The sequence below is a fragment of the Suhomyces tanzawaensis genome, assembly GCF_001661415.1.
Source record: "Suhomyces tanzawaensis NRRL Y-17324 unplaced genomic scaffold CANTAscaffold_7, whole genome shotgun sequence".
Classification (NCBI taxonomy): Eukaryota; Fungi; Ascomycota; class Pichiomycetes; order Serinales; family Debaryomycetaceae; genus Suhomyces; species Suhomyces tanzawaensis.
In genome coordinates this window covers 442,814-467,085 of record NW_017963642.1, presented here as the reverse complement: position 1 = coordinate 467,085, position 24,272 = coordinate 442,814, and the positions used below count along the sequence as shown (strand labels likewise).

The 24,272-nt window shown below is 45.1% G+C and overlaps 14 protein-coding genes across 14 annotated transcripts; 9 read left to right on the top strand and 5 right to left on the bottom strand.

Moving 5' to 3' along the window:
- Positions 1 to 282: 282 nt before the first annotated feature.
- On the bottom strand, positions 283 to 1,812 carry CANTADRAFT_55610 (uncharacterized protein; the record flags this gene model as incomplete). The annotated part of the gene is made up of 2 exons (XM_020210466.1): positions 283 to 1,016; positions 1,059 to 1,812. 2 exons carry the CDS (start codon positions 1,810 to 1,812, stop codon positions 283 to 285), a joined length of 1,488 nt encoding a protein of 495 aa, XP_020062511.1.
- Positions 1,813 to 2,278: 466 nt separating this feature from the next.
- On the top strand, positions 2,279 to 3,874 carry CANTADRAFT_55968 (uncharacterized protein; the record flags this gene model as incomplete). The annotated part of the gene is made up of 1 exon (XM_020210520.1): positions 2,279 to 3,874. The coding sequence occupies one exon, from the start codon at positions 2,279 to 2,281 to the stop codon at positions 3,872 to 3,874; it is 1,596 nt and encodes a 531-aa protein (XP_020062510.1).
- A 447-nt stretch (positions 3,875 to 4,321) lies between these two features.
- Positions 4,322 to 5,464, top strand: CANTADRAFT_37748 (uncharacterized protein; the record flags this gene model as incomplete). The annotated part of the gene is made up of 1 exon (XM_020208731.1): positions 4,322 to 5,464. A coding segment is annotated over one exon (1,143 nt), but the record flags the coding sequence as incomplete, so codon positions are not given.
- Positions 5,465 to 6,301: 837 nt separating this feature from the next.
- Positions 6,302 to 8,599, top strand: PTR3 (Ptr3p; the record flags this gene model as incomplete). The annotated part of the gene is made up of 2 exons (XM_020210455.1): positions 6,302 to 6,792; positions 6,898 to 8,599. The coding sequence occupies 2 exons, from the start codon at positions 6,302 to 6,304 to the stop codon at positions 8,597 to 8,599; spliced, it is 2,193 nt and encodes a 730-aa protein (XP_020062508.1).
- A 506-nt stretch (positions 8,600 to 9,105) lies between these two features.
- Positions 9,106 to 10,590, top strand: CYS4 (cystathionine beta-synthase; the record flags this gene model as incomplete). Its single annotated transcript, XM_020211198.1, has 1 exon — positions 9,106 to 10,590. One exon carries the CDS (start codon positions 9,106 to 9,108, stop codon positions 10,588 to 10,590), a length of 1,485 nt encoding a protein of 494 aa, XP_020062507.1.
- Positions 10,591 to 10,894: 304 nt separating this feature from the next.
- Positions 10,895 to 11,803, bottom strand: CANTADRAFT_7858 (transcription elongation factor DST1; the record flags this gene model as incomplete). Its single annotated transcript, XM_020211197.1, has 1 exon — positions 10,895 to 11,803. One exon carries the CDS (start codon positions 11,801 to 11,803, stop codon positions 10,895 to 10,897), a length of 909 nt encoding a protein of 302 aa, XP_020062506.1.
- Positions 11,804 to 11,998: 195 nt separating this feature from the next.
- Positions 11,999 to 12,694, top strand: CANTADRAFT_23510 (uncharacterized protein; the record flags this gene model as incomplete). Its single annotated transcript, XM_020206972.1, has 1 exon — positions 11,999 to 12,694. The coding sequence occupies one exon, from the start codon at positions 11,999 to 12,001 to the stop codon at positions 12,692 to 12,694; it is 696 nt and encodes a 231-aa protein (XP_020062505.1).
- Positions 12,695 to 12,986: 292 nt separating this feature from the next.
- On the top strand, positions 12,987 to 13,472 carry CANTADRAFT_7856 (uncharacterized protein; the record flags this gene model as incomplete). The annotated part of the gene is made up of 1 exon (XM_020211196.1): positions 12,987 to 13,472. The coding sequence occupies one exon, from the start codon at positions 12,987 to 12,989 to the stop codon at positions 13,470 to 13,472; it is 486 nt and encodes a 161-aa protein (XP_020062504.1).
- A 216-nt stretch (positions 13,473 to 13,688) lies between these two features.
- UBC8 (E2 ubiquitin-conjugating protein) lies at positions 13,689 to 14,264 on the top strand (the record flags this gene model as incomplete). The annotated part of the gene is made up of 1 exon (XM_020211195.1): positions 13,689 to 14,264. The coding sequence occupies one exon, from the start codon at positions 13,689 to 13,691 to the stop codon at positions 14,262 to 14,264; it is 576 nt and encodes a 191-aa protein (XP_020062503.1).
- On the top strand, positions 14,167 to 15,884 carry CANTADRAFT_307745 (TFIIH complex kinase subunit). The gene has a single exon (XM_020208372.1). The coding sequence runs from the start codon at positions 14,531 to 14,533 to the stop codon at positions 15,692 to 15,694; it is 1,164 nt and encodes a 387-aa protein (XP_020062502.1). The 5' UTR covers positions 14,167 to 14,530; the 3' UTR covers positions 15,695 to 15,884.
- Positions 15,885 to 16,073: 189 nt separating this feature from the next.
- Positions 16,074 to 17,612, top strand: UGA2 (Uga2p; the record flags this gene model as incomplete). Its single annotated transcript, XM_020210514.1, has 1 exon — positions 16,074 to 17,612. One exon carries the CDS (start codon positions 16,074 to 16,076, stop codon positions 17,610 to 17,612), a length of 1,539 nt encoding a protein of 512 aa, XP_020062501.1.
- Positions 17,613 to 17,869: 257 nt separating this feature from the next.
- On the bottom strand, positions 17,870 to 18,391 carry CANTADRAFT_42707 (uncharacterized protein; the record flags this gene model as incomplete). Its single annotated transcript, XM_020208920.1, has 1 exon — positions 17,870 to 18,391. A coding segment is annotated over one exon (522 nt), but the record flags the coding sequence as incomplete, so codon positions are not given.
- A 334-nt stretch (positions 18,392 to 18,725) lies between these two features.
- On the bottom strand, positions 18,726 to 21,560 carry SWI4 (SBF complex DNA-binding subunit; the record flags this gene model as incomplete). The annotated part of the gene is made up of 3 exons (XM_020208523.1): positions 18,726 to 19,787; positions 19,911 to 21,081; positions 21,214 to 21,560. Coding segments are annotated over 3 exons (2,580 nt in total), but the record flags the coding sequence as incomplete, so codon positions are not given.
- A 577-nt stretch (positions 21,561 to 22,137) lies between these two features.
- Positions 22,138 to 23,163, bottom strand: MAK32 (Mak32p; the record flags this gene model as incomplete). The annotated part of the gene is made up of 1 exon (XM_020211868.1): positions 22,138 to 23,163. One exon carries the CDS (start codon positions 23,161 to 23,163, stop codon positions 22,138 to 22,140), a length of 1,026 nt encoding a protein of 341 aa, XP_020062498.1.
- Between the last annotated feature and the right edge of the window lie 1,109 nt (positions 23,164 to 24,272).

Below are 24,272 nucleotides of genomic sequence, written 5' to 3'. Positions count from 1 at the left end.
TGTATTGAATTTGAACCGAGTTCCGTCCTATCTTTTAAAGACCATCAATTCTGGGGTGCGAAAGAGGGTGAGTACTAAAAATTGAAAAAACTGAAAAATTGAACAAAAAAGATACAAAACAGTTTGATCGAGGGAATACCATCAGACCCATTTTGTGAACGAACAATGCAACATTAGCTAGTTTAAATAAACAGAAAGTTATAAAAGTGGCTGGTTTACATCCGAGAAGAAGAGTCTTGATCGTATTGCTGATTACAATCTTTATGTATATTAAATGAATAATTAAATTGCCCCGTCCAAGAATGCTTTGAATTCATCACACTCTCTGGTTTCTCTTGTCCTAGACTGTTGACACTTTTCCCAGTAAATTCTTTTTGGTGTATTCAATGCTGAGGCCAAGGCTCTTCTTGGGAACTGGAAATCAACCGGCCTCAGCTCATCGGTTAACTCGCTCAAGTAAATAACCTTGGAATCACTGGACTCATATATCACAAGGCTGATATAGTCCGCTGTATTGATAATCCTGATATATTCTGGATCGTCTTCATTATACACTTTGAATTCCAATGGGTGATTTCTCTGAAATTTCTCGTTGTTAATGATGGCTCTATCCACAATATCCTCCTTTAGTTTACCCACTAAATGTTCTGGGATTGGTACAACTTGAGTATTTTGGTGAACGTTGGTGCCTCTGCAAACTTCGTAAAATACCAACCTATAATTAGGCGCTTTTGTGTGGAATGCTTTCACGAGTGACTTTTGGTACTGGAGAACCTCCTGAAATACTGGGGAGGAAATCACATTGGTAGAATTTGATCTTAAGGTAGGAATATGCTCGATTGGAATGATGATTGCGTGACCCGAGAAAGAGAGATCGCCATTTGATCTAGTGAGCGGACCTTTTGCAATGGTCAAATAAACATTGTTTCCTATAGAGACAATCATGTGGGTTTCGGCTTTTGGATTTGATAGACAAAAGAAACAAGATTCTGGCGTAACCTTTGGACGTTTTGAGACTTCGAATCCCTTTTCCGAATTTTGTGCCTTTAATGCCATACCCGACTCCAGGTTTTCATTCACCTCATCGATGTTTCTTTTAGGTTTGACAGAAACCCTTGTAAATGGATTTTCACCTAGTTTTGTTTCGTCAGGGTCCCCCCCGCTGTTGAAGCCATAGAACCACTTTTCTCCAGATCCTTCTTGACCCAAACTTATGAATCTTGTCACCTCACCAGATTCCCACTTGAATGCCTGATTCTCAAAGAATTTACCGTACTCATGTCCCACACAAAAGTGGTATTTTGGCTTGACCTGTTTGACCAATTCGTCTATGAAGTTATTACCCACTAAGGATAGCTGTTCTTGTTTAGCAAGGGCTTGTGGCCAATTGTATGTTATCAAAATGTCTACTTGAGAGATATTAGCCAAGCGCAATGCCTCCCTTTGATTCTCCTCTATTTCGGATGCACCCGAAACTATCATGATCTTGGTACCTGACTTGACTTTTAGCACATTCACCAAGCTTTTCAGCACAGTAAGATTCGGAAGTATATCAATTAGGTCTGAATCACCTGTTGAACTGGAAATTCCATTAGTCACTTCAACTGCAAATTCTTCTGCACCTTGAGTGAAGTATGTGGGCTGTTTAATTTCAGTGTTTGGGAGGGCCTTTCCTTTGGTTATGACGTCCCCAAGAAGAAACACCGCTTCAAAGGGTCCATTCTTCTCGTTCTGGAGATTAGCCTTACCCAAAACGCTTTCAAGGTTCGAGGGGGAGGGGTTGAGTACAAGGAATTTGGACTTGGTGCTCATTATGGTTAATATTGGAGCTTGATCTTCCCGGAGGCTCGTATATGCTTGGGGGCATCGGTAAATACACAACCACAACGCTCCCATCGCTGAGTGAACGGAGTCTAGGAAACATCAATCTCCAGGTTTGATTCATACTCTACGTTTGGTAGGCAGCTATCAACTGCAATTCCTGGCAGTTAGCTGTACAATGTTCATACCCAGGTATTTTGTGCATTTGCTCAATGGTGTAATTGGTGCAAAAATCTAATGAATCTAAAATTCAATTATGACAAGGATGTGCTTTATCGACACAGGTGGTGTCCCCAATGCAAATGTATCGTAGTTCGGTAAAAAGTTCAACTTTGGGTAGGTTCTGCTACATTACCTTCAGACAGAACTCAGTACAAGTCACCTGACTTATATCACGCGAGCCAACATGTTTATTTACCTTTTAGACGCTAAGCTCAAACCAGATCAACTCCCTCCAATGCCTTCCACACCAAAGAGTTCAAGTCCCACACCCGAAGATAACAGTATCAAGGTGTTGGTCAGAGTGCGGCCCCTCTTGCCAAGGGAAATTCCTGAAAGTGGCCAAGATGTCAAATCGCTCGTGTCCATGCCTGCGAATGATTCCAGAGTTACTCGATTGGAGGTACCTGCCAGTTCAACTTTCAGCAACCAAAAATCGAAGGTGCATCGACCATCTCAGGTGGAATCATCTGATACCTCTGAGGATGTCAAGACCTACCATTTTGATGAGTCAATTTGGTCGTATGACCTGAATGATGCACATTATGTCAGTAATAAGCAATTCTATACTAAGACGGGCCCTAGCGTGTTGAACCACTTCTTTCAGGGATTTAACGTTTGTCTTTTGGCATATGGCCAGACCAGTTCTGGTAAGACCTTCACCATGATGGGAAACAAGAAGGAACCAGGGATCATACCTTTGGTGGTACGGGATATTCTCCGCCAAAAGGAAATCTTGATAGGAGAAAGAATCAATTGTGAGGTCAAATTGTCATACATGGAAATATACAACGAGCAGGTGAAGGACTTACTAGGAAATCAACAAGGAAAGATGAGGGTGAGGGAGCACCCAACTACTGGTCCCTATGTGGAGAATTTGAGCGAATTTGTCATCGATCAGTATGAAGACTTTGAGAAGTACTTGAAGGATGGAAACATCAGAAGGGCAACTGCATCGACATCCATGAATGAGCAAAGTTCACGATCTCACGCGATATTAACCTTGACATTGAAGCAGACCAAGTTCAACCTGTCGGATCTGAATGAATCGATAGGGGAAGCCGAGGAGGAAATGATCTCGAACATTAAGTTGGTAGATTTGGCGGGCTCCGAGCGTTTATCAAAAACAAAGGTTTATGGACAACAGGATAGAATTAAGGAAGGAACCCTAATAAATAAATCGTTGACGGTTTTGGGAAGATGCATCAACTTATTGTCATCACCAGGGGCATCAGCCAAGTCCATTCCCTATCGAGACTCCATTCTTACATATATTTTGAGAGAAAACTTGGGTGGAAATTCCAAGACGCTAATGATATTTTGCATCTCGCCCATCGATTTCGATGAAACCCATCAGACGTTGAACTATGCAACCCAAGTCAAGAGAATCAAGACAACCGCAAAGGCAAACAAGACCAAGTTGGCCACGGTTCCGATCGACTGGAATCAGTTGGAAACCAACGACCAGGATGTGGTATCCTCGTTGAAAAACGAGATCCAGGAGCTCACGGCCAAGCTAAACTCCATCACCATTGCGGAAGACGAGTCTCGTTTTGCCAAACTCATGAACTACCTCGAGAAGGAGACGAGTAAGGTCAAGTTTGAGAACAAGTTCTTGAAGCAGCAACTACACCAGAAGACTGCCGAAGTTGCCGAGCTCTCCAGCCACGTTACCTACTTGGAGCACGAGGTGGGGTCGCTCACGCGGGAGGTGGTCGCTCACCAGCACCAAAGCTTGGCACGGTCCAAGGACCTTTTGCTAGAGAGTTGCCAGGCCGGGGAGATTGCCATGGGCGAACAATTGGCCCATTTCGACCCAGCGACGTTTTTTTAGCCCCACCAGTGGAATTTTGCGGTAGTACTCTAATTTGTCGTGTGGATGGTGCTAGAGGCTTTGGCCCTCAGGCGACCTGCCTATCTACAAGGCTTAGGCGGGTTCCGTTCCAGCCACGGCCCTGGACCCCTATTCCGCCATCTCCAGTGCCCTTCACCATCAGTGCCCCCTCCGCTCCACTCTTCACTCTGGTACTCTTCCGCAACATCTACCGACACCTCCCGCACCACTCGCTTCACTTCACACGCTAAATCTGTCGCGACTTTGCGATCCACCCCCCAGCAAGCACCACGCACGGGCGGACAGACAATAGATTCTAAATAGTTTAAACTGATTAACCTCACATCATCTGACCTTGATCATCTGACCCGTCCAACATTCTACAAGTCATCCCCACCTGTCACCACTGACCCTAGCACGTTAATCCTTCTTCTTCAAGTGCACGTCATGGCTTCATCGATCGATAGGATATTTGGCACCTCAGTGAACCAAGCGGTCCAGCAAAGCATAAGTGAGAACCGCCCGTTGTTTGTCTACTTGAGCCGGGACGACGCCGCTAGCGCCAGCTTCGTCCATCTGTGGCTAGGCGATAACAAACTGACGGTGCAGCAGGCGTTGGCACGGTTTGTGCTTCTCAAGTTGGTCCACGGGACCACCGAGTTCGGCTACTTCGAGCAGATTTTCCCCAACTTGGTGTTGCCCAGCTTCTACGTGGTGGAGCAGGGCCGTTTGTTGTGTGTGCTCAAGGACGCAGGTACCCCCGAGGAGCTCGTGGCCAGGATCAGTCCCTACGGCCCCAGTGCTGGCGTCGGTTCCGGAAATGCCGGCGAACACACCTCCCCATCATCTGCCACCCCCGAGTACTCACCAAACGCAGCATTATCAGGTCCTGGAAGATCTCCTGAGCCTGTGACGCCTTCGCCACAACCAGAACAGTCACAATTTGACCACGAGCAAGCCAGCCGCATCCGCAAGCACAAGCTGGATGTTGCCACCCAAAGACAGATCCAGGAGCAGGAAAAGAAAAGATTGAGAGAACTCTTAAAAGCTGACCAAAGAGAACGAGAGGCAAGGAGCAGAGAGGAGAGTGCTAAATTTGCATCCACGAAGCCGCCAGTGTCGGTATCGCCAACCCCACCACAACCAAGCAACACCTGTACATTATCTATAAAGCTCTTCAATGGAAGCTCGTTGAAACAGACGTTCGAATCGTCCAAGACGTTGAACGACGTGAGAAGGTGGTTGGACACCGAGTCGGGGGTGGAGGTGGTACCCAAACCCGGGTCCATGGCATCGTTCGCCCCCTCATCGTACCCTCCGCCAACCCACTACGTCTTCCACTGTCCTGTGATTCCTAGAACCACCTATACTGATGAGGATGAATTTAAATCATTGAGTGAGCTTAAGTTGAGTCCCAGATCTGCATTAATCTTGAAGCCCATCTACGAAGAAAACGGCTACTCCAACTCGTATCCCAATGGGAACGTGCCCAACCGGGGGGTTTTGAAAAGCTTGGGTTCTGCTCTTGGAAAGTTCGGCAATGCATTGTACTCGTTCTTCGATTACGGGGTGGCGGAAGATCACCACCAATTTGATCCCGAAATCACGGAAGACGACAACTACTCAGGAAGATCTACTGGTAATGCGTTGTCCGAGGAGCGGGTGCCGTTGTCTCGGGTAGGCACTCCCAATTTGGTCAGTATTGATGAGACTAGGCCGGCACCAGCGCTCATCTTCGAGGATTCAGCTTCTTCCCCATCCTCCTCTTCCTACAGAAACAGGAGTACCACTTCCATACCTCAGGCGGTTCAGGTGTCGGACGAGAGGCCCTCGGCGTACAACTCACGTTCGTCTACCCCGATTTCCTTCAACAGGCCGTCTACCTTGAAAAGAATTCACACGTTCCAGAACGAGGACGACAACGAGGATGGCAGCAACAACGGCAACAGCACCAGCGTGAGCAAAAACGACGACGAGAAGTAACTCCTTCTACTCCAGGCGTCTGCCTTGGGTGGGTTTTTCACATCAGTATGTATCGCTAATTAAGCCCGTAATTATTCACATGTAATCCTCGCTCGTTAACGGGCCCGTAACGGGCCCAACAACGGCTTAAGCCTGTCCCTTCTGTGTCAGCGCCCCATATGTCGTATTGTTCTGCATGCGCATTCCTCGATCTGCCCGAAAAAGATAACGATTCAAGACTCCGTCTGAATTTGGCACACACCAAATAGCACCACAGCTGATACCCACTGCAAGCACCGCAACTGTACGGAGTAGCACATCCAGGGTTCAGCACACGAAATTTACGTCTGCCTCACTTTTTTTTTGTCACAAACGGTCGTAATATCTAGAGTCTATTCCCATTGCTAACGACGTCAAGTAGGAAACTTTTCTAAGGTGAACAACTGACGTGGCAGTACTACCACCATGAACAAGCTCAATTTGTCATCCCTCGAAGAGCTTCTACGGTTCCCAGGTGTGCTTTCAGAGGAGCTCATCCCAGATGCGTCGGTACTTTCGTGTGGGTGCTTGACCTCCGAGGCCATCTTCCGGTCCAGTGGGGTCCCGTTCTGCTACAACTGCCAGAAGGAAGGTGTCGACATCATCAGTGAGGTAAGGCCCCTTCGGGACCTCTATAATATTATACAGCAGCTCAATGTCCAGCTCATTGGCCCCCCACAAAACGCAAATTATGGAGACAGACGAAGGTCTTCCTCCAAAAGAAGCGGTGGGGTTTTCGAGGACTCCCAGCCTGCGCCAGAGACTATGGATCTTATCAGTCTCTTCTACAAATTTGCCAAGGAAGAAGAGAATCTGGCGGAACCTCTAAAGCTGCAGACAGACCACTCAATAGTGAAGCCTATTGAAATTAAACGACATTCCCAGGAACTCCGCAAATTGCACCACTTTCAATCGGTGTCGCTGGCGTCACCAGGAAATGCAATGGACATATCCACTCCTCAGTCACACATGCTGTACAACCAGCTGCTTCCTGGCCAGAGTGTGCAGGTACAGTTCCAAAGCAATGTGCACGTACCCTCGACAAACTCCATTTCACCACGTCAGCGCTCTGCTGAGAAGGCTTCGTTCCTCAATAGCACTCCCGAGGTCATGAACTCGCTTCTTCTAGAGTCCAATCTTCTCAAGTCGCTCAGTGAAGAGAAGGAGTATAACTTCTCCAAATGTTTTCCATTTCATCGGAAGCTTACCACCTTCCCTACTCAACAAGTTAAATTCAACCTTGCATCCATGACTCAAATACCATTCAAGTCAGGGTCAATGATCAAGAAAAATACTAGATTCACTGGAAGTGATATCCATACCTACGTGGATCTCCAGTTAGACATCGAGGTAACGAGGTTTGTATTGATCAATGAGAAACGGTGGGAGTTGTATGAGTACACGGTGCCCCTAAACGATTCCAGTGCCGAGAGCAGACCTCAAATGATCTGTTGCGGCAAACTGTCTGGAGAGTACGGCGAGAATATGAACGAATTGAATCCAGCAAACAATGACACTACTGTAACCGGTGAAATAATTATCAAAAATGAATTCAATCACAACAATTCCGACCAAGTGGCTTCTTCTCAAGAGTCAGATATAAAGAAAAAACTCCAGCTGTGGGACTTCTTGTTCTGCCAGTTGTCCAGTGATTATCTTGTGATATCTGGTACCAAGGGTATTATGAGAGTCATTAACCTTAAACGCAACCTGTCATATGGACTTGGCCAACCCATTTACACCTACATTACTAATTTCCCCATTAGGTGCATCTCCATGGCTCCAAACAATTCCTTGGTGGCATGTGGGATTACTGCTCGAGAGAGACTCTCAGGAAAGGAGCAACCGTTTGTGATACTCCATCGGCTCATCTTGGGGCAGAACCAGAAATTGGCTTCAGTTGACCCTATCACGATTACCATTCCTTACCGTGACCCCATAAAACTCATTAATTTCAACCCATCTTCAACACATTTGGTGTGTTGCACAGTATGGGAGTCACGCTACTTGGTTATTAAGCTTCGTAGCAACGAACTCTCCGATAATTACAGAAGACCTCGGTTGATCTGGTCCGACTTGAGTATCAAGTCCCAACGTCGCCACAGTGAGCTTGAAGGAGTGGCTGCTGCAGATGCTCAGGACCAATTGATGATGGGGCACGAGGGTATCACCGACCTTCAGTTTGGTTCCAGATACTCCAACACTGTCATCATCACGTCGTGTTCGCTCAAGAGCCGTCCTCCATTGGTTATACGGCTCGATGGGCCCTTGATCGATTCCAACAGAACGCAATCGGTTGCAGTTTCCGATACATACAGTATTCAGAACAGTATGAATAGTGTGGAGGAGGAAGACTTTTCTAGTGTCAACTCGGCCGAGGTGATTCTCAAGTTATCGGAAGTGGGATCTTCTGCTCACAGGACCGCCCTTTCACCAAGAGGAGATGGCATTGTATTTGTGAACAAGGACGGGTCCATCTACTTGGTGAGCACTCCCAACTTGAATTCGTCTGCGCTTACGTCTACGAACAAGAGGGTGGTGGTTTTGTTGGGAGAAGTGGCCAATGCTGAGAGATTTACCGAGGCTGCTTCTATTAAGTTCAGTGCTGATGGAAGTAAGATATTTACGGTGGACAGGAAGGGGACGTTTTCGGTGTTCGACTTCACTAAAGGTGTTCCTGGCGAGGACGTGGATGTTGTCAAGTGTAAGTTGATAAATGTATAACCTACAATATACGGGACTGCAATGCATCATTCGATGGGCCTAGATTAGGGCAAATGTAGCAACTAATTAGCCTAGATCTGTCAGTAGCTTTCATGCTACGTTTCCTTGCCCACCCCGGAAAAAGGGCTGGAATTTCACCTCGGACTTGCGTAGATCAGCTGCAAGCCCTCGTACCGGCGAGTACGAGATAGAAATTCTATACTAAAATAGATGGGCACATGGTGGTGGTGGTTTTTATAGGGTGGGTGTTTTACAAGCCATGCTTCAGTACATGATCTACACGGCTATGGTTCGGAGTTCGGGGCCGAAGCCCACACAAGCCCTCCTCACCAGCCCTCCATTCGCTTATTTTAGCTCGTTTGGTGCTGCTGACGCCCATAACCGCTCCACCACGCCCATCTCCTTCACTAACCGAGCCATCGCGAGCCACACAAAAATTTTCGTGCTCACACCATAATAATCACATATAACTCAGGCATTCCATCCTACTTCTTTCTTCAACCAGAATGACTGCCCCTCCACCTTTGTACGAATCCTCGCTCGACCTCATCGGTAACACTCCGTTGATCCAGCTCAACCGTATTCCTCAATCCTATGGAATCAAGGCCAAGATCTACGCTAAAGTTGAATTGTTCAACGCTGGTGGTTCCATTAAGGACAGAATCGCCAAGAACATGGTGTTAGAGGCTGAAAAGCAGGGCAGAATTAAGCCAGGCTACACCTTGATCGAGCCTACCTCCGGTAACACCGGTATCGGGTTGGCATTGGTCGGTGCTGTCAGGGGATACAGAACTATCATCACCTTGCCAGAGAAGATGTCCAACGAGAAAGTTTCTGTGTTGAAGGCCTTGGGTGCTGAGATCATCAGAACCCCAACCGAGGCTGCCTGGGACGCCCCTGAGTCGCATATCGGTGTGGCTCGTAAGTTGGAAAAGGAGATCCCTAACTCGGTCATTTTGGACCAATACGCCAATGAGGCCAATCCAAATGCCCACTACTACGGTACTGGTTTTGAAATCTGGGACCAAACCAAGGGTAAGGTCACCCACCTTGTTGCTGGTGCTGGTACTGGTGGTACAATCAGTGGTATCTCCCGCTACTTGAAGGAACAGAACCCCAAGATTAAGGTCGTCGGTGCTGATCCTCATGGATCCATCTTGGCCCAGCCAGAATCTTTGAACACCTCGACCGAAGGCTACATGGTCGAAGGTATCGGTTACGATTTCATTCCAGACGTCTTGAACAGAGAATATGTCGACTCGTGGCTCAAGACTGACGATGCCGAGTCCTTCAAGTTGGCCAGAAGAATCATCAGAGAAGAAGGTATCTTAGTTGGTGGCTCCTCGGGCTCTGCATTGCAAGCTGCTTTGACTGTGGCCAAGGACTTGACTGAAGACGATGTCTTGGTTGTTGTCTTCCCAGACTCCATCAGATCTTACTTGTCCAAGTTTGCTGATGATGAATGGATGCAAACCAACGGATTCCAAGTTGAAGAGACCAACGTTGCTGCCGACAAGGCTGACGACTTCTTGCACAAGCATACCATTAAGGATTTGGTTGCCGACAAGGCCCCTGTTGTGACTGTCACTTTAGCTGATACCGTTGAAAAGACCTTCAACTTATTGCAATCTAACGGCTTTGACCAATTGCCAGTGTTGAACTCGTCCGGAAAGTTGGTCGGTTTAGTCACCTTGTCCAAGATTTTGAAGAGTTTGTCCACCAAGAAGGTCCAAATGACTAACTCCATCAAGTCCATCATCATTGATTTTAGAAAGTTGAACGACTTCGAAAAGTCCTTCAACATCACCAAGGAATCTGGTTTCACCAAAAGATCCTACGAACCAATCACCCTCGAAACTAGCTTGTCTTTGTTGAACAAGTTTTTCGAAACCAACTCCAACGCAATCATCACTGACGATGATTACAAGCCAGTCCAAATCGTCACCAAGGTCGATTTGATTTCTTTCTTGACTAAGAACATTCAGTATTAGGTTTAACGTTTAATGAACTCGGATAGATAGGCATTTTTGGCCCGGTTATAGATGGCCAACGTTACTGGTTGTATGGGCCATAGTACGTTACTTATATATTGTCTAGTTAGAGAAACCCCTATGCATGTATAATAATAATATTGGAAAAGGAATATTAGGAAGCCATTGGCACAAAGGTAGCATTTAGTTGTTAACATTATAATACAGGTCTATACACATGTGGTTCACGAAGTATAGAGGGTATACTCACCAGCAAAAGTCGTGAATTGGAATACTCCACAAGGGAGTCTTGGTAAGGCGTTGATTAGGAGAATTTCCATCTGTTACCACAATTCTCACAAGTACAGAAAGTAGTCAAAGGTTCATCCGCAGATCTAGTTTGCATTTGATAGTAACTGACCTTCTTGTGCTTACACTTACCACATGTAAATCTATCAGTAACAGCTCTCTTCTCGGTAGCACCTTGGGCATCAAATAAGTTTTGCTTGTGCAACTTCTCGATCTCCTTTTTCAAGGCCTCTGGTGCCATTTCACTAGGAGTCATTTTGATAAAAGCAGATGGAGAAATAGCCTTGCTTAATAATCTTTCTCTAAGTTCAGGGTTCTTTTTGTTTCTAAGATTCATGGTGAAGGTACGCAATTTGTTTCTATAGCTGTCATTAACAGCAGAGTACTCACTTTTGAATACTTCACTCTCTATAGCAGTAGCAATCGATATGATATGCGAGGGTGCGTCGTCACGCTCAATGGCCAAAGCGGTGTACAATGCGCTAACAGAAGCATTCCTGGTAGTATTATCATACAACTCAGTCCTGACTCCATCAGTCTTGGGATTTCTATTACCCCTGTGGAATTTGCTGTCGGTAGATCCTGCTGCGGGAGAGCCAGAACCACCAGTTGGAGAGCCAGACCCAGCAGACTTCGAGTCATTTGGTCCGGTTGGACTGGCATTTCCGCCATTGCTTCCCTTTTTCTTCTTTTCATTTTGAACAGATTCTCTCCAGTTTCTAATCATTTTCTTAACTAAGGAGTTGATTTCTCCATTGCTGTGGGATCTGTATTTGTTGACTGCTACACCTACTTTGGTTTCTCTCAAGAGCTTCTCAGTTGGTTGCACACCATCACTAAGGATATTCAAAAGCTTTAAAATAGTAGCATCGTCGGATGCCTTCTCAAGGTTCGAGATGGTCGATTTGATTTCTTTGGCGTCCATTTGGTATCCTACGTGGTGGGGTCGGTTGAAATTGTTATCAAGTAAAATTTTGACTGATACTCCAGACAAATTAGCTCACGTGACTACATACGCGCTGGGAGCCACCCATCACTAATTCTGCTGGTATCGATGATGATGTGCTAAGGTTGTTTAGTCATTGCTTTAGACACTCAGCATTTACAACATCCCATAATCATGAACTTCGGAAGTGGAACCAGTGTGAGCATCGGGAAGTTCCCTTTTGAATACTCAGAGCAGCAGGTTTTGGACATCGCCAAATCAATCGGGCCAGTGCAAGACTTGAAACTTATGTTCGACGAAATGACAGGAAAGTCCAAGGGAACTGCCATAGTCGACTACGGCGACCATGAAACTGCGGCTAGTGCTGTCAGAAATCTCAACTATATGGCATTGCCTAATGGGAGATTCTTGAAATGCGCATTTACCGACGAAGAGGAAGAGAGGGAAAGATTGCCCCCACTTCCATTGGGAATTCAGATCCAACCAAACCAGACTGCTTCAGGCGTGATTTCAAACGTGGCCAACAGCATTGACCAGGCTTCGGCACTTCAAATATTGAAGGAGGCGAAGAAATTGAGTGTCGACAATCCTGGAATGGCCCAAACATTGTTGGAACAATTCCCTCAATTATCGCATGCATTGGTGGAGTTAAGCTTGATCACCTCAACCACAAACCGTGATTTGATCGAGCTTGCTTTGAACAAAAGAAAGCCTGTGCTCACTGAAGTAACCGCAGATCACGCGAAATTACTCAAAGATGTCAACAACTTGAAGGAGGACGAATTGGAGGCATTAGATGAAAGCCAGAGAAAGGTGATAGAGGATATCAAGAAGGAGATTAGTGAAGGGACCTATGGTCAAGTTGTTTAGGCCTTTGTTCTGATGTGCCGCCCCATCCGGTTCCAGGTGGCCGTTTATTGTTCTGATTGTTCTAGATGACAAGTGGCCTAAATATGGACCGAAAGCCACTCCGGATAAACCATGCCTGGCGTCGCCACCGGTGGCAGTATTAGGTTAAGCAACAATATGTGGGAAGAAGCTTTTCACATGCATGTTGGTCGCACGTGACTGTTGGCATATTTCAGGCTCCTACTTGATGGGTAGCCACTATAAGTAGCCTGCCAGGTCTTTGCCTGAGAGTTTCTCTACCATAATTGCCACCATGACGAAGACCAAAGAAGAAATCCATGCCCAATTTGACTCGGAATTTCTTGACCTCGAGTCGATGATCATTGATATTGTTGACCACCAGACCCAGCTAGTCTACGCTAGAGACATGGAAGAGATGCCTCAACAATTACATTTCGTGCTTCCCGAATACTCGACATACGTGCTTACTGTCAAGTACAAGGTGAAGAAGAGAGACCTTGGAAAGCTCACCTATCATCAGGTAGTGCGCAAGCATGGCATTCCTTTCAAAACCAGAAACGAGGATGTGACCAAGAACGCGGTTATTACCGAATGCCCAAAGTCTCCCCACTCGGTGACATTTGCTCCCGATACCTTACCAGGAGGTCCATTCATAAGGGGCACTTATGACGCCTCCAGTCACTTCGAAGAGCAGGGTCAGAAGCTTTTGAGTGTGCCTTGGAAGATCGAGATTGTCAAAAAGAATGTCAAGCCTCGAATTGATGGTTACTACAGCTAGATTAGTTTGATTCAATACAAATAAATACATATAAATACATTTAAATACATTTCTTGCCTATAGCCACGAGTTGCCATTTCCATCCACAGTGACTGATAACGTCTTGTGCGGAGTGACCGGTAGAGCCGGTCACGTGCAGGATCTACCACACGACCACACTATTTAAATCACCCTTAGTGGAAACCCTAGTCCGTGACTACTATCAAATACAACAAGATGACATCTCCCAAAAGACGGATGGAAAAGGATGTAATGGAGCTCATGATGAGTGACCATGAAGTCTCGTTGATTCAAGATTCTATCCAGCAATTCTTTGTCATCTTTAAAGGGCCTGGCGACACTCCGTACGTCGGAGGTACCTGGAAGATTAGAGTAGAATTGCCTGACCAGTACCCCATCAAATCCCCTTCTATTGGGTTCACCAACAAGATCTATCACCCCAATATCGATGAGGGCTCGGGCTCAGTTTGTCTTGATGTGATTAATCAAACCTGGCTGCCAATGTTCGGGTTGTTGAACATCTTTGAGAACTTCTTGCCTCACTTGTTGCGCTATGCCAACCCCAGCGATCCTTTGAATACTGAAGCCTCGACCTTGATGACTAAGGACGAGGCGAAGTATACTGATACTGTCAAGCATTACGTACAGAAGTATGCCAAGAATGTGACACTCGATGATGACGAGGTCAACGGCAAAGATGGTGAAGATGACGAAGATGACGAGCTCAGCGACGTAGGAAGCTTATCGAGTGATGACGAAGAAGAAGAAGCAGTGGGAGCACTCGATTTGTGAGCTAAAGCTGGCCAAAAATTGCTTGTGCAAGCTACGATTTATGTCAAAACTTCAATTACCTCTTAGGACCCTAACTTCGCATTGGATTTGGTACTGGATTACTTTATTTCCCCTAATAGATGTCATAGTAGAGTTGTCATTGTAGTCTGGAGTCATGCACTCTGTATCCTCGCTTATGTAATTAGCCCTTGATTCTTAAGTAATCGCTTGCCTGCATAACTCTCATCTAATGCCAGACACTCTAATCCATCAAACATACTTTGGCAATGGATAGGAACGGTAAGGTAAAGACGGAGGCTGAACAAGACCCTCAGCCTGTGAAAAAGCAGCAAGTATCCAATGATGACCTTTATCGCAGATCTACCCAGTATGAAATGTGGTCGTATACTGCTGAATCATTTGAAGAAACAAGAAGGAAAGCCAATGAAAGTGGTCGGAAGGCTGCCACTGAAAAGTTTAATGAAGTATTTGAGTCCATCAGACAGAAGTCACCCGAACCTTTTGAAAAGTTCAAAGAGGAACTCAATCCTGAGAAGCTTCTTGACCTTTTAACTTATGAGGAAGAAACCAAATATTTGCATTACTACAGCAGAAGTATCATACAAACATGCAATCATTTTAAAATGCCCACCCAAGTAAGAGCCACTGCTGTGTCATTTTTCAAGAAATTCTACCTTGTTCAATCCGTCAGCGAGTATCATCCCAAGAACATTCTATATACATGCGTGTTTTTGGCAGCGAAATCCGAAAATTACTTCATATCTATTGAGTCCTTCGTCAAAGCATTAGTCAAAGTGCTGACAAAGGACATTTTGGATCTCGAATTTATCGTGCTTCAAAGCTTAAAATTCACATTGATGGTGCATCATCCGTTCAGACCGTTGTATGGGTTCTTCTTGGACTCACAAGCTGTGCTATTACATCCATCACCCTTGATGTACGATGTGAACATTGACACACTTGGATCATTATACGACAAATCCAAAAAATGGTTAAATGACTATGCATTGTTGAGTGATGTGGCATTCCTTTTCACACCTCCCCAGATTGCATTGGCTGCGATGTACGATATCGACAAAAGAATCACTGACAGGTACTTAAAGAAAGTATTCCTCAAGGAGCAGAAGCTCGAGGTGATAGATGAAGAGCCAAAAGAAAGCGGGTTTATTAAGAAGGAGGAACCCGAGGAAGCGGAAGGTGTGGAGCCAAAGGAAGATAAGAAAGACCCTCAAAGAGAGCAGTACGAAACCTTGGTCAAAACCATCCGGAGATGCATAAGGATAGCAAAGCAAATTCCTGAAACAACTAAGGAAGAGAGTAAGAATATCGATAAGAAGTGTTTCTTCACCTTGAACCCTACAAGATTGATTGAAAAGAGAGTGACAAAATTGTCCAGCCCTAGCCCTGAGATAAAGCAAGAGGCTGCTTAACTATTGCTAAGGGAACATGAACATTGTATAGACTACCAAACTATTGGCACATTCATTATTCTCTAATGTATGATAGACTCCCAGCTGTACTCAAATAATTTGTATATAGCTGCCCTTTGCCATTTTGGCCATATTGGTGCCTTTATCTTCTCGGTTCTTACGGGGCACGGTTCCCATCGTCCCCGATTTGATTGTCTCTCCGCGCCCATCCAACCGCGTTACTAATCTGGGGAACCGCTAAAATCGCATTTTGCAATACAGCAAAGTTCATATCAGATATCAATTGAGTATTAGCATCACAAGTATCATTTAAGTAGTGCTATATCCTTCTCATTCCCAGTATCTCCATCTATTCTAGCCTCTGCAGCAGCAATTGATCATGTTTAGGAATGCAGTGGTATTCAAAAGGTGGTGTTTGGCCCAGTCCTCAAGACAAGTGTTGGACGGGTTGAAGAACCAGGAATTGATAAGAACAAACGGATACATCAATGGCAAGTGGGTCGAGAGCTCCAGTGGTGAGACCTTCGCCGTGACGGACCCAGCTATATATCCTAAAGAGTCTGCCTTTATCGCAGAAGTGTCGTCCATGAGCGTCAATGATTACGAAACAGCAATTCAGGCTGCCCATGATTCTTTCAAGTCGTTCAAGAAAACCACCGGCAGGTATAGGTCAGAGCTATTGCTCAATCTCTACCGCTTAATGATCGAAAATCAGGATGATTTGGCCAAGCTTATTGTTTTGGAAAATGGTAAGCCTTACGCAGATGCCTTAGGAGAAGTCAAATACGCAGCTTCCTTCTTCCAGTGGTTCTCTGAAGAAGCCCCAAGAATAGGAGGGGATGTTATTGATTCCCAAAACTACGGAAATAAGATTATTACCTTGAAACAGCCAGTTGGGGTTGCTGGTATTTTGACACCTTGGAACTTCCCTAGTGCCATGATCACTAGAAAATTGGCAGCTGCTGTTTCCACTGGGTGTACCACTGTCATTAAGCCTGCATCTGAAACCCCTTTATCTGCTCTTCTGTTAGCATACTTGGCTGAGAAGGCTGGGTTTCCTGCTGGAGTGGTGAATGTTTTGCCAAGTCACGATTCTTCAGGAGTCGGAAGGGTAATGTGTGAACATCCATTGGTGAAAAAAGTTTCCTTTACTGGGTCCACTAACGTTGGAAAGCTCTTGATGTCTCAATCGTCGTCTACTCTCAAGAAGTTATCTTTTGAATTAGGTGGTAATGCCCCATTCATAGTTTTTGAAGATGCTGATGTTGATGCAGCTATTACAGGTGCCCTTATCTCCAAATTCAGATCAAGCGGACAAACATGTGTTTGTGCTAACAGAATATTTGTTCATGAGTCAGTGTATGACGAGTTCACCGAGAAGTTTGTTAAATTAATTAACGAGAAAACTAAATTAGGATATGGGCTCGAAGAGGGTATTACACATGGCCCAGTTATCCACGACCGCTCTTTTGCTAAAGTGAGATCGCATATTGATGATGCTATTTCCAAGGGTGCAAAACTTCTTGCGGGCGGTAATCCACGCCCAGATCTTGGAGAAAATTTCCACGAGTTGACTATTTTAGGAGACGTCACCAGTGACATGCTCATTTCTCAAGAGGAAACTTTTGGGCCAGTTGCTCCAATTATCAAATTTAGCACTGAGGAAGAGGTAATTCAATTTGCAAATGACACCGATGTCGGATTAGCAGGTTACTTCTTCTCTAGAGATGTTGGAAGAATCTTCAGAGTTGCTGAGGACCTTGAAGTTGGGATGATTGGTGTCAATACTGGGGCAATCTCTGAATCGGCATTGCCCTTTGGAGGTATTAAACATTCTGGATTCGGCAGAGAAGGTTCGAAGTATGGTGCCGATGAATACACAGTTGTCAAGAGTGTTGTTTTAGGAGGGATTAGATAATAGCGAAATGTTCATTAGTTGATATGATAATATACATTGTAAAATACATTCTAGGATGTTATGCAAGTCCCCTAGTATTCCATGTTGTCAGGATTTTGCACATACATGACTTGGTCTGGCACGGCGTTGATATCCAATTCTGGATAAGTAATTCCATCGCCTGAATAGGAAAGATGATCATTAGTTGGTTCAATCAGGATTTGTCTAGATTCATCGGGAATGATAGGTTGACTGATTGCTGAATATACGTCTTCTACGATCTTTTCGTATGGAGTGTAATCTGGATTCTGCACATCTTCAAACACTTCAGGCTTGACTTGAGGTCTATCCGCAATGTCAGGAATTGAATATTCTTCATTACTGAATGTGATCAACTTGGAGGGATTAGTTTCGGCATAATTCTTCTGTAACTCCTCACCAATCTCTTTAATAGAGCCTTTGCTCTCTAATATTTGTTGAAGTTTGAACTGAAGTTCGTCGACATCATTTCCTTCATCAATACCTTGGGCGTGGGCGTTTTTCAATTCGGTAACTTCCCTCTGTAAGTCGTTCAATACTTTGGCGGCATCAAACTTGTTGTCATTAATTCTGGATAACTCCAAATCATCATTCTTTCTGATAAGTGCTCGTCTAATGAGGTCGGATTTCTCAACATATTCAGCACTGTTGGTAGACTTGAAAGTCAAAGAAAGCAAACCGCCCTCTGCCGTTACACCGTTGACTATTGAGGATGGGAAGTTTTTAAGAGATGCAGGAGCTGGCTCATACTTTGTTGGAGGCACGCTTGAAGCTGCACGCTTGGTATCTACCAGGAATTTCTCGATTTTGTATGGATGTGCCATTGTGGGTGCGGTACAGTGTTTGGAATTATATTTCGTCTTCACTCTCAAATAGGTGGTGCGCGCACGTCCCAATATCAGATCCGAGATACAATAACCTCTTATACCTCATACATTTCCTCATATATAGTACATTATATTCACAATGCCGACTTATAATCTATTAAATAAACACAGTAGTGCAGAAGTAAATTAAATCAATGTCCATAGGAACATATCCCCAATCATTGATGGTATAATATTCCGTTAATATCGAGTGGAACAAAGATCAACCAACTGTTTCCATTAACGAAGCCTCAATCCCATCTATTAAACTGTCAATATCTTCGACTTTCAATCCACAACTCAAGCTAATCAATTTTCTATATTTGTACATCTTGCTATCAATGCCAAAGTTCGTTACACCATGAGCAAGCTGCTCCAAAAGATTGTTTCTTTCAATCTGTAATTTGGTTAATTCTACTGCATGGTTCAATTTCTCTTCCATATTGATATCATCATCGCTATCGTTGTCAATAGCTTCTATTTTCTCCTCTTCCTGTTGCACCAAGGCAACGACTTCGCTAGAGTTATTATTTTGCATACGCGCCAATAAAAGGTCTCTTCTTGAATTTGCCTGTTGTTTGCAGTGGCTGACTTCATTCTCTAATAACTCCTTGCCCTCATCGATAGATCCAAAGTTTTCAATACCAGATTTGCCCAAAACCTTCTGGAAACTAGCCAATGACTCGTTGTTCTTCTCCTCCTTCTCCTTCAACTTCTGAGTCAAAATTTTAGAGTCTGCTTCCAATTTCTTCATTTCTTGCTCATAAGAGTCGGAAAAGGAATTTATCATCCCTGTAATCATCGAGGATAAATCAATCATGGGCAATTTTGAAACCTTATCAGCTTCATCGTCCAGTTCATCCTCAACAATTTGTCCAACTTCATCCAATTTTGGAGGTTTGGGCTTATAAGCATGTTGTACTGAGAAGTTTTCGAGTGATTTTCTATCCTCCCTGATTGGAGTACTCTCCACAGTTCTTTCAGTTATCAGAGCCAATTGCTCGTGTGGAGTCTGGTGAGAGATAACTGAACCATTCAATGGGGTAGATTTCTGAATAGGGGTTGATACTGATTCAAAATTCTTAATACCTGTCATCGAGTTCTCCATAAAGATGTTTTCCTTGTTGTCTTCAGATTTGATGTAAGTTTCCAATTGGGACTTAACCACCCTGGCATTAGTATCATCTTCTTCCATGTCATCTACTTGAATTGTAGTTCTTTGAGTATCTGGTGTTTCAATAGTCCTGCCGCCATAGTTAGGTTGCACAGGAGTAGCCAATACCTGATATTGCTGAGGAACACCATTTGGTACTTGCAATTGATTACTTTGTTGAATGCGTTGTGGGTTCTGCACCTGTATTTGTGAAGGCTGTAACTGCGGAACTTGAATTGATGCAGAAGGCAGGTTAGAAACTGCTGTAGATTGTAATTCGGATTGATCAGCTGATAAATTGTAGTGCATGATCAACAATTTGGAGGTCTCTTTATGAATGTTTTCGAGATCGTCTCTGGCCCCGTAGTTTAATAATGTTCTCACGATCTTTGAAGAACCGGCTTTTGCTGCTAAATGCAAACATGTATCTCCACTCACGTCCTGATGATCCAAAACATTCTTCAACAAATCTATTTGCTTATTAGAATTTTGGTTCGAAAGACTAGTCAATTTGTTTAAAATCACGTTGAGATAATATCTTAAACTCTCGTACTTTGACTTTACCTTCGCAAATTGACACAAGTAATGCAATGGAGTCCGTCCGTTGATATCAGTATTGATCAAGCATAACTCCAAATCATCCAAAACTTTTGGAAAGTTTTTCATCTCATAACAATTATTAAAGGAAATTAATTTGGATAAGGGATTCAACCCAAAGTTGTTAACCACCAATGGACTTGCACCTTTGGAAAGCAACAAATGTATCATCTGATAATTACCAATGGATGCAGCCCAATGCAATGGAGTATGTCCTTCATCATCAATTGGTTCGTTAATGTTGAAGTCATATGGTGGATTATGAACAAAATATGGTATGTCAGAATTGTCATCACTGAAAAATTTCAAAAGTTGAGCAGCGTATGTGTCATCTCCCTCCGGTGATCTGTTCACATCCAATTTATCTTTACGGTGTCCATGGATTTGTTTATTTGAATTTGGATCCTCGTTGGATGAAAGTGAAGTGTCACTATCCCTTGTTTGATGATTATTGGAAATCTCGTCTTGAGACCAATTCGTTTCGTTGGTTGATTGAGACAGAGTATGCTTGGTATGCTGAAAGTTTCCCATCAAATGAGGTTGCTGTACACCGTTGGGTTGACCGTATTGTATGGGGTACTGCTGCAGCTGTTGTTGTTGCTGTTGTTGTTGAAGACGATACTGCATTTGGTAATTTTGGAACTCGTTCTGCACCATTTGATTATGAGCTGTGAAGTTGGGCACTTGATTGATGCTACCGTTTGGCATTTGCATCGAACCATTCATACCGTTTGTGCCGATGAACTCCGACTGTTGGAAAGTTGGAGGTAATTGATGTTGAGAAGCATACTTCCCGTTGGGCAATTGAAACATTTGCAGGTTCTGAATGTATTGACTTTGGGAAGTTTGAAAGGAATTCAGTCTTGAAATTGAATTGAACGAGTCTTGAGAATTGAAAGGGTCCTGATCAGCAGCCAGTGCTGGTTGGCCCCCTGTTTTATATTTCTTGGTTGGTGTGTCACCCAACTTCTTATTTTTCTTGGTGTACTTTCTCTTTACCGGAGTGGGCTCCTTTGCTGAGGCCTTGAGCTTCTCGGGAATATGTAAGTTGGGGTCAGTAACATCAAGATACAATACCGGGGCCGCTTCTGGTGCCAAACCGTACTCTGCAGCGAGTTTCTGGGCATCGGGCAACGGGATCCAGGTGCCCTGGAATCTTCCAAACCCACCCTGGATCTTCTCGTGCAATCCTTGTTGCACGCCCTTTTCCAAGATTTTGGTTCTTTTGGCCTTGGGGAAGTTGCAGCACTTGAGGATCTGGGTGGCGTTGACCCAGTCGTCCTTGCATCTTCTCATGATGGGGAATTCGTTGAACGTGCACTCAAACACATCGGTCTTGGGGTTAGTAAAAACGCGTCATTGGGCAAGCATTGCGGATTCGCATCAAACAGGGAGTAGGGGGTTGGCAGTACTTACGCTTGAATACGTGGCACGGTACACCTTAGGATCACTCTGAGACATCCTAACGTGGTATTTCCAATTTGCAGTGTAGTCTCCGTAGAAGAACGGTATAGATAGACGATTTATGCTGGCGAGGGTGAAAATTTATTTGGACGCGTGAGACGTATGCAGGAGATAGTCCTGGGGTGGGCTTGACTACTCAACTAGAGCAAGAGAGGGGAGCCCCATGACGAGCAAGGGGCAACTACCCTTCCATTGTGATGGTTGGGGCTGTCCGTACGGGCACTGCTACAGAGGAAGACCAGGCATTTTTGGGTGCCCGGCGACAACACCGCCGGACTCCACCACCAGATACCAATGCCAGAATCATGCCCAGCGCTATCAGGCAACTGGGATGCGTACTGTGGGTAATATGTGGGATTAGGCCACTAGTGCTTCTATTCATGCTAGTAATTTTCCCGATCGGGCAGGGGGGCCTGGGGAACGGCGGTCACGTGGTGAGCCACCCGATGGCCAGACGCGTCCACTCTGATTCGGGGGTTTCCGCCTGGTACGCCTGAGTGTAGACCCGGATTCTGTCTGCTACTGACACCCCGTTCCACACCTCGGTGCCGGGTTCGCGCCTAGGCACCCCCAACCTCTCTATGACGCAGCCACTGGCGACGTTGCCGCAAATGGCCGCAGTGAGCCAGTCACCGTGGGACAACTCGAATGCCACTCCAAACGCCCCGCAGAACGTGTTGCCCCCACCGGTGACATCTACCACTTTGGTCTGGTCTTGGTGGTAGGCAGGAAGGTGTGCTTTGAGACCATCCACCGTGTGGATGTAGCATCCGTCGGCACCACAGCGGACGAGGGTGCCGGAGTTAGGGATCTTCATGTGTTGCTGAAACTGGCTGGTGACAACCAGGTAGTCTGTTGCGGGTTTGTCGACTCCAAGCAAAGCACAGGCCTCGTCCAAGTTGGGCGTAAACACATCGATTTTTTGCAACACTCGGGCCAAGAGCTCCATTCGCTCCGGCACACAGTCGGCTGGAAACGGCTCAAACACGTACACTGGCGGTGTTGCCACCTCCAGGTTGATGGTGTCGATGATCTGCTCGGCCCTCTCGACGGTGCAGCACATGTGGAACACCCGCGAGCCCAAGAGCCAGGGGTTTGCCACCACGTCGCGGGCCTCGATGCGGATCTTACTGGTTCTGAACTCAAAATGGCGGATGTCGTCGATGTAGATGTTGGCACCTCGAGTGGTCAATCGCGTGGGATCGGTGCGGAACACCATGCCAGTGTCCCAAGAGGCCAACTCTTTGTCGACGGCTGGTGGGAAGTCGGAGCCCCTGTCGATAATGCCTGTGATGCGGTGGCCATACTGAGGGCCACTGATGATCCGGCCGCCCACAAGCGCGTACGAGGCTCCACCGCCAATGATGTCGTGCTCCGACGGTCTATCAGTTCCGGGGTAGAGGTTGTCGTCAATGACGAACAACCCAAGCGTGGTGAAGATGGGAGGATCCATGGTGGTAGCGATAAGCTGGTGCGAATGGTGGATATCTGGAGAGTGAGCATCACGTGGTGCCATGATCATCAGCCAGTGACACGCAGAACCAGTAAGGTGCAACCATAACAGTTATTAGGTAGTCACCGAGTCATAGATGCTATTAGATTAAAGATTATCAGTGGCACCGACTGATAGATGTTACTAGGGTAAGGATTAATGGTTTCAATTGATAAATTAGTTATTAGATGTAAAATTAAAAGTATGGCCAGCTGATCATTCAGATATGAGAGGATATATTACTAGCCAAATGATGAGTGATAGTAGTTACCAACACGTAGCTGAGTTGTTAAAGAAGTAGTGGTTATTAGTATTTAGGTCAGTAGTTAGAGCGTGGTGCTATTAGGGTAAGTATTAGTAGTTACTGAGTGATAGGCCATTACTGGAAATAGTAGTATCACTAATTGATGGATCTGTTATTGCTAAATATTGGTTCCCTGGTGGATCAATGATTAGAGTGATATTTCCATTACATGATAGAAAGTGATAGATATGCTACTTGAGTATTAGAATAAGATGCATCAACAGAACCTTGCTTTACCAATTAAGCTACTTCACAACAGTTCGATGAATTATAAGAGAACTCTTTTTAGTATGGCGAACAGTTAGATCTATTAGTAGAGTAATATTCTGAGTACCAGCAGCTAGATCCATCCTTCGGTAAAGATGCTAATTACCAACTCGTTGTTCAATTATTAGACTAATATTCTTAATTAACATCCGATAGATCACCAGAGATTCCTCTCATTCTGGTATTTGGAAGAATGGGAACGTACTATTTTACCCAATTGTTACTCTATGTTCCACTATGCCCGCATAATTTCCCTTCAATGCTTTCCTCGGCTGGGCAATCGTCCCCAGCCATAATTTAACATTTTATAACTACCTAGACATAAAATGTGAGTACCCTGGTGGATGTCAGTCATTTCCACCAAACGCTCCACCTGACTTACAACTCCATCACCCCAATCCTGTTATTCCACGTACCTGGTTGGCTGGACCACCTAGTACTAAATCGCCCATCCTCGCTACACCTTCAACTATCTCTGGCTAGACTATGCACCATAACT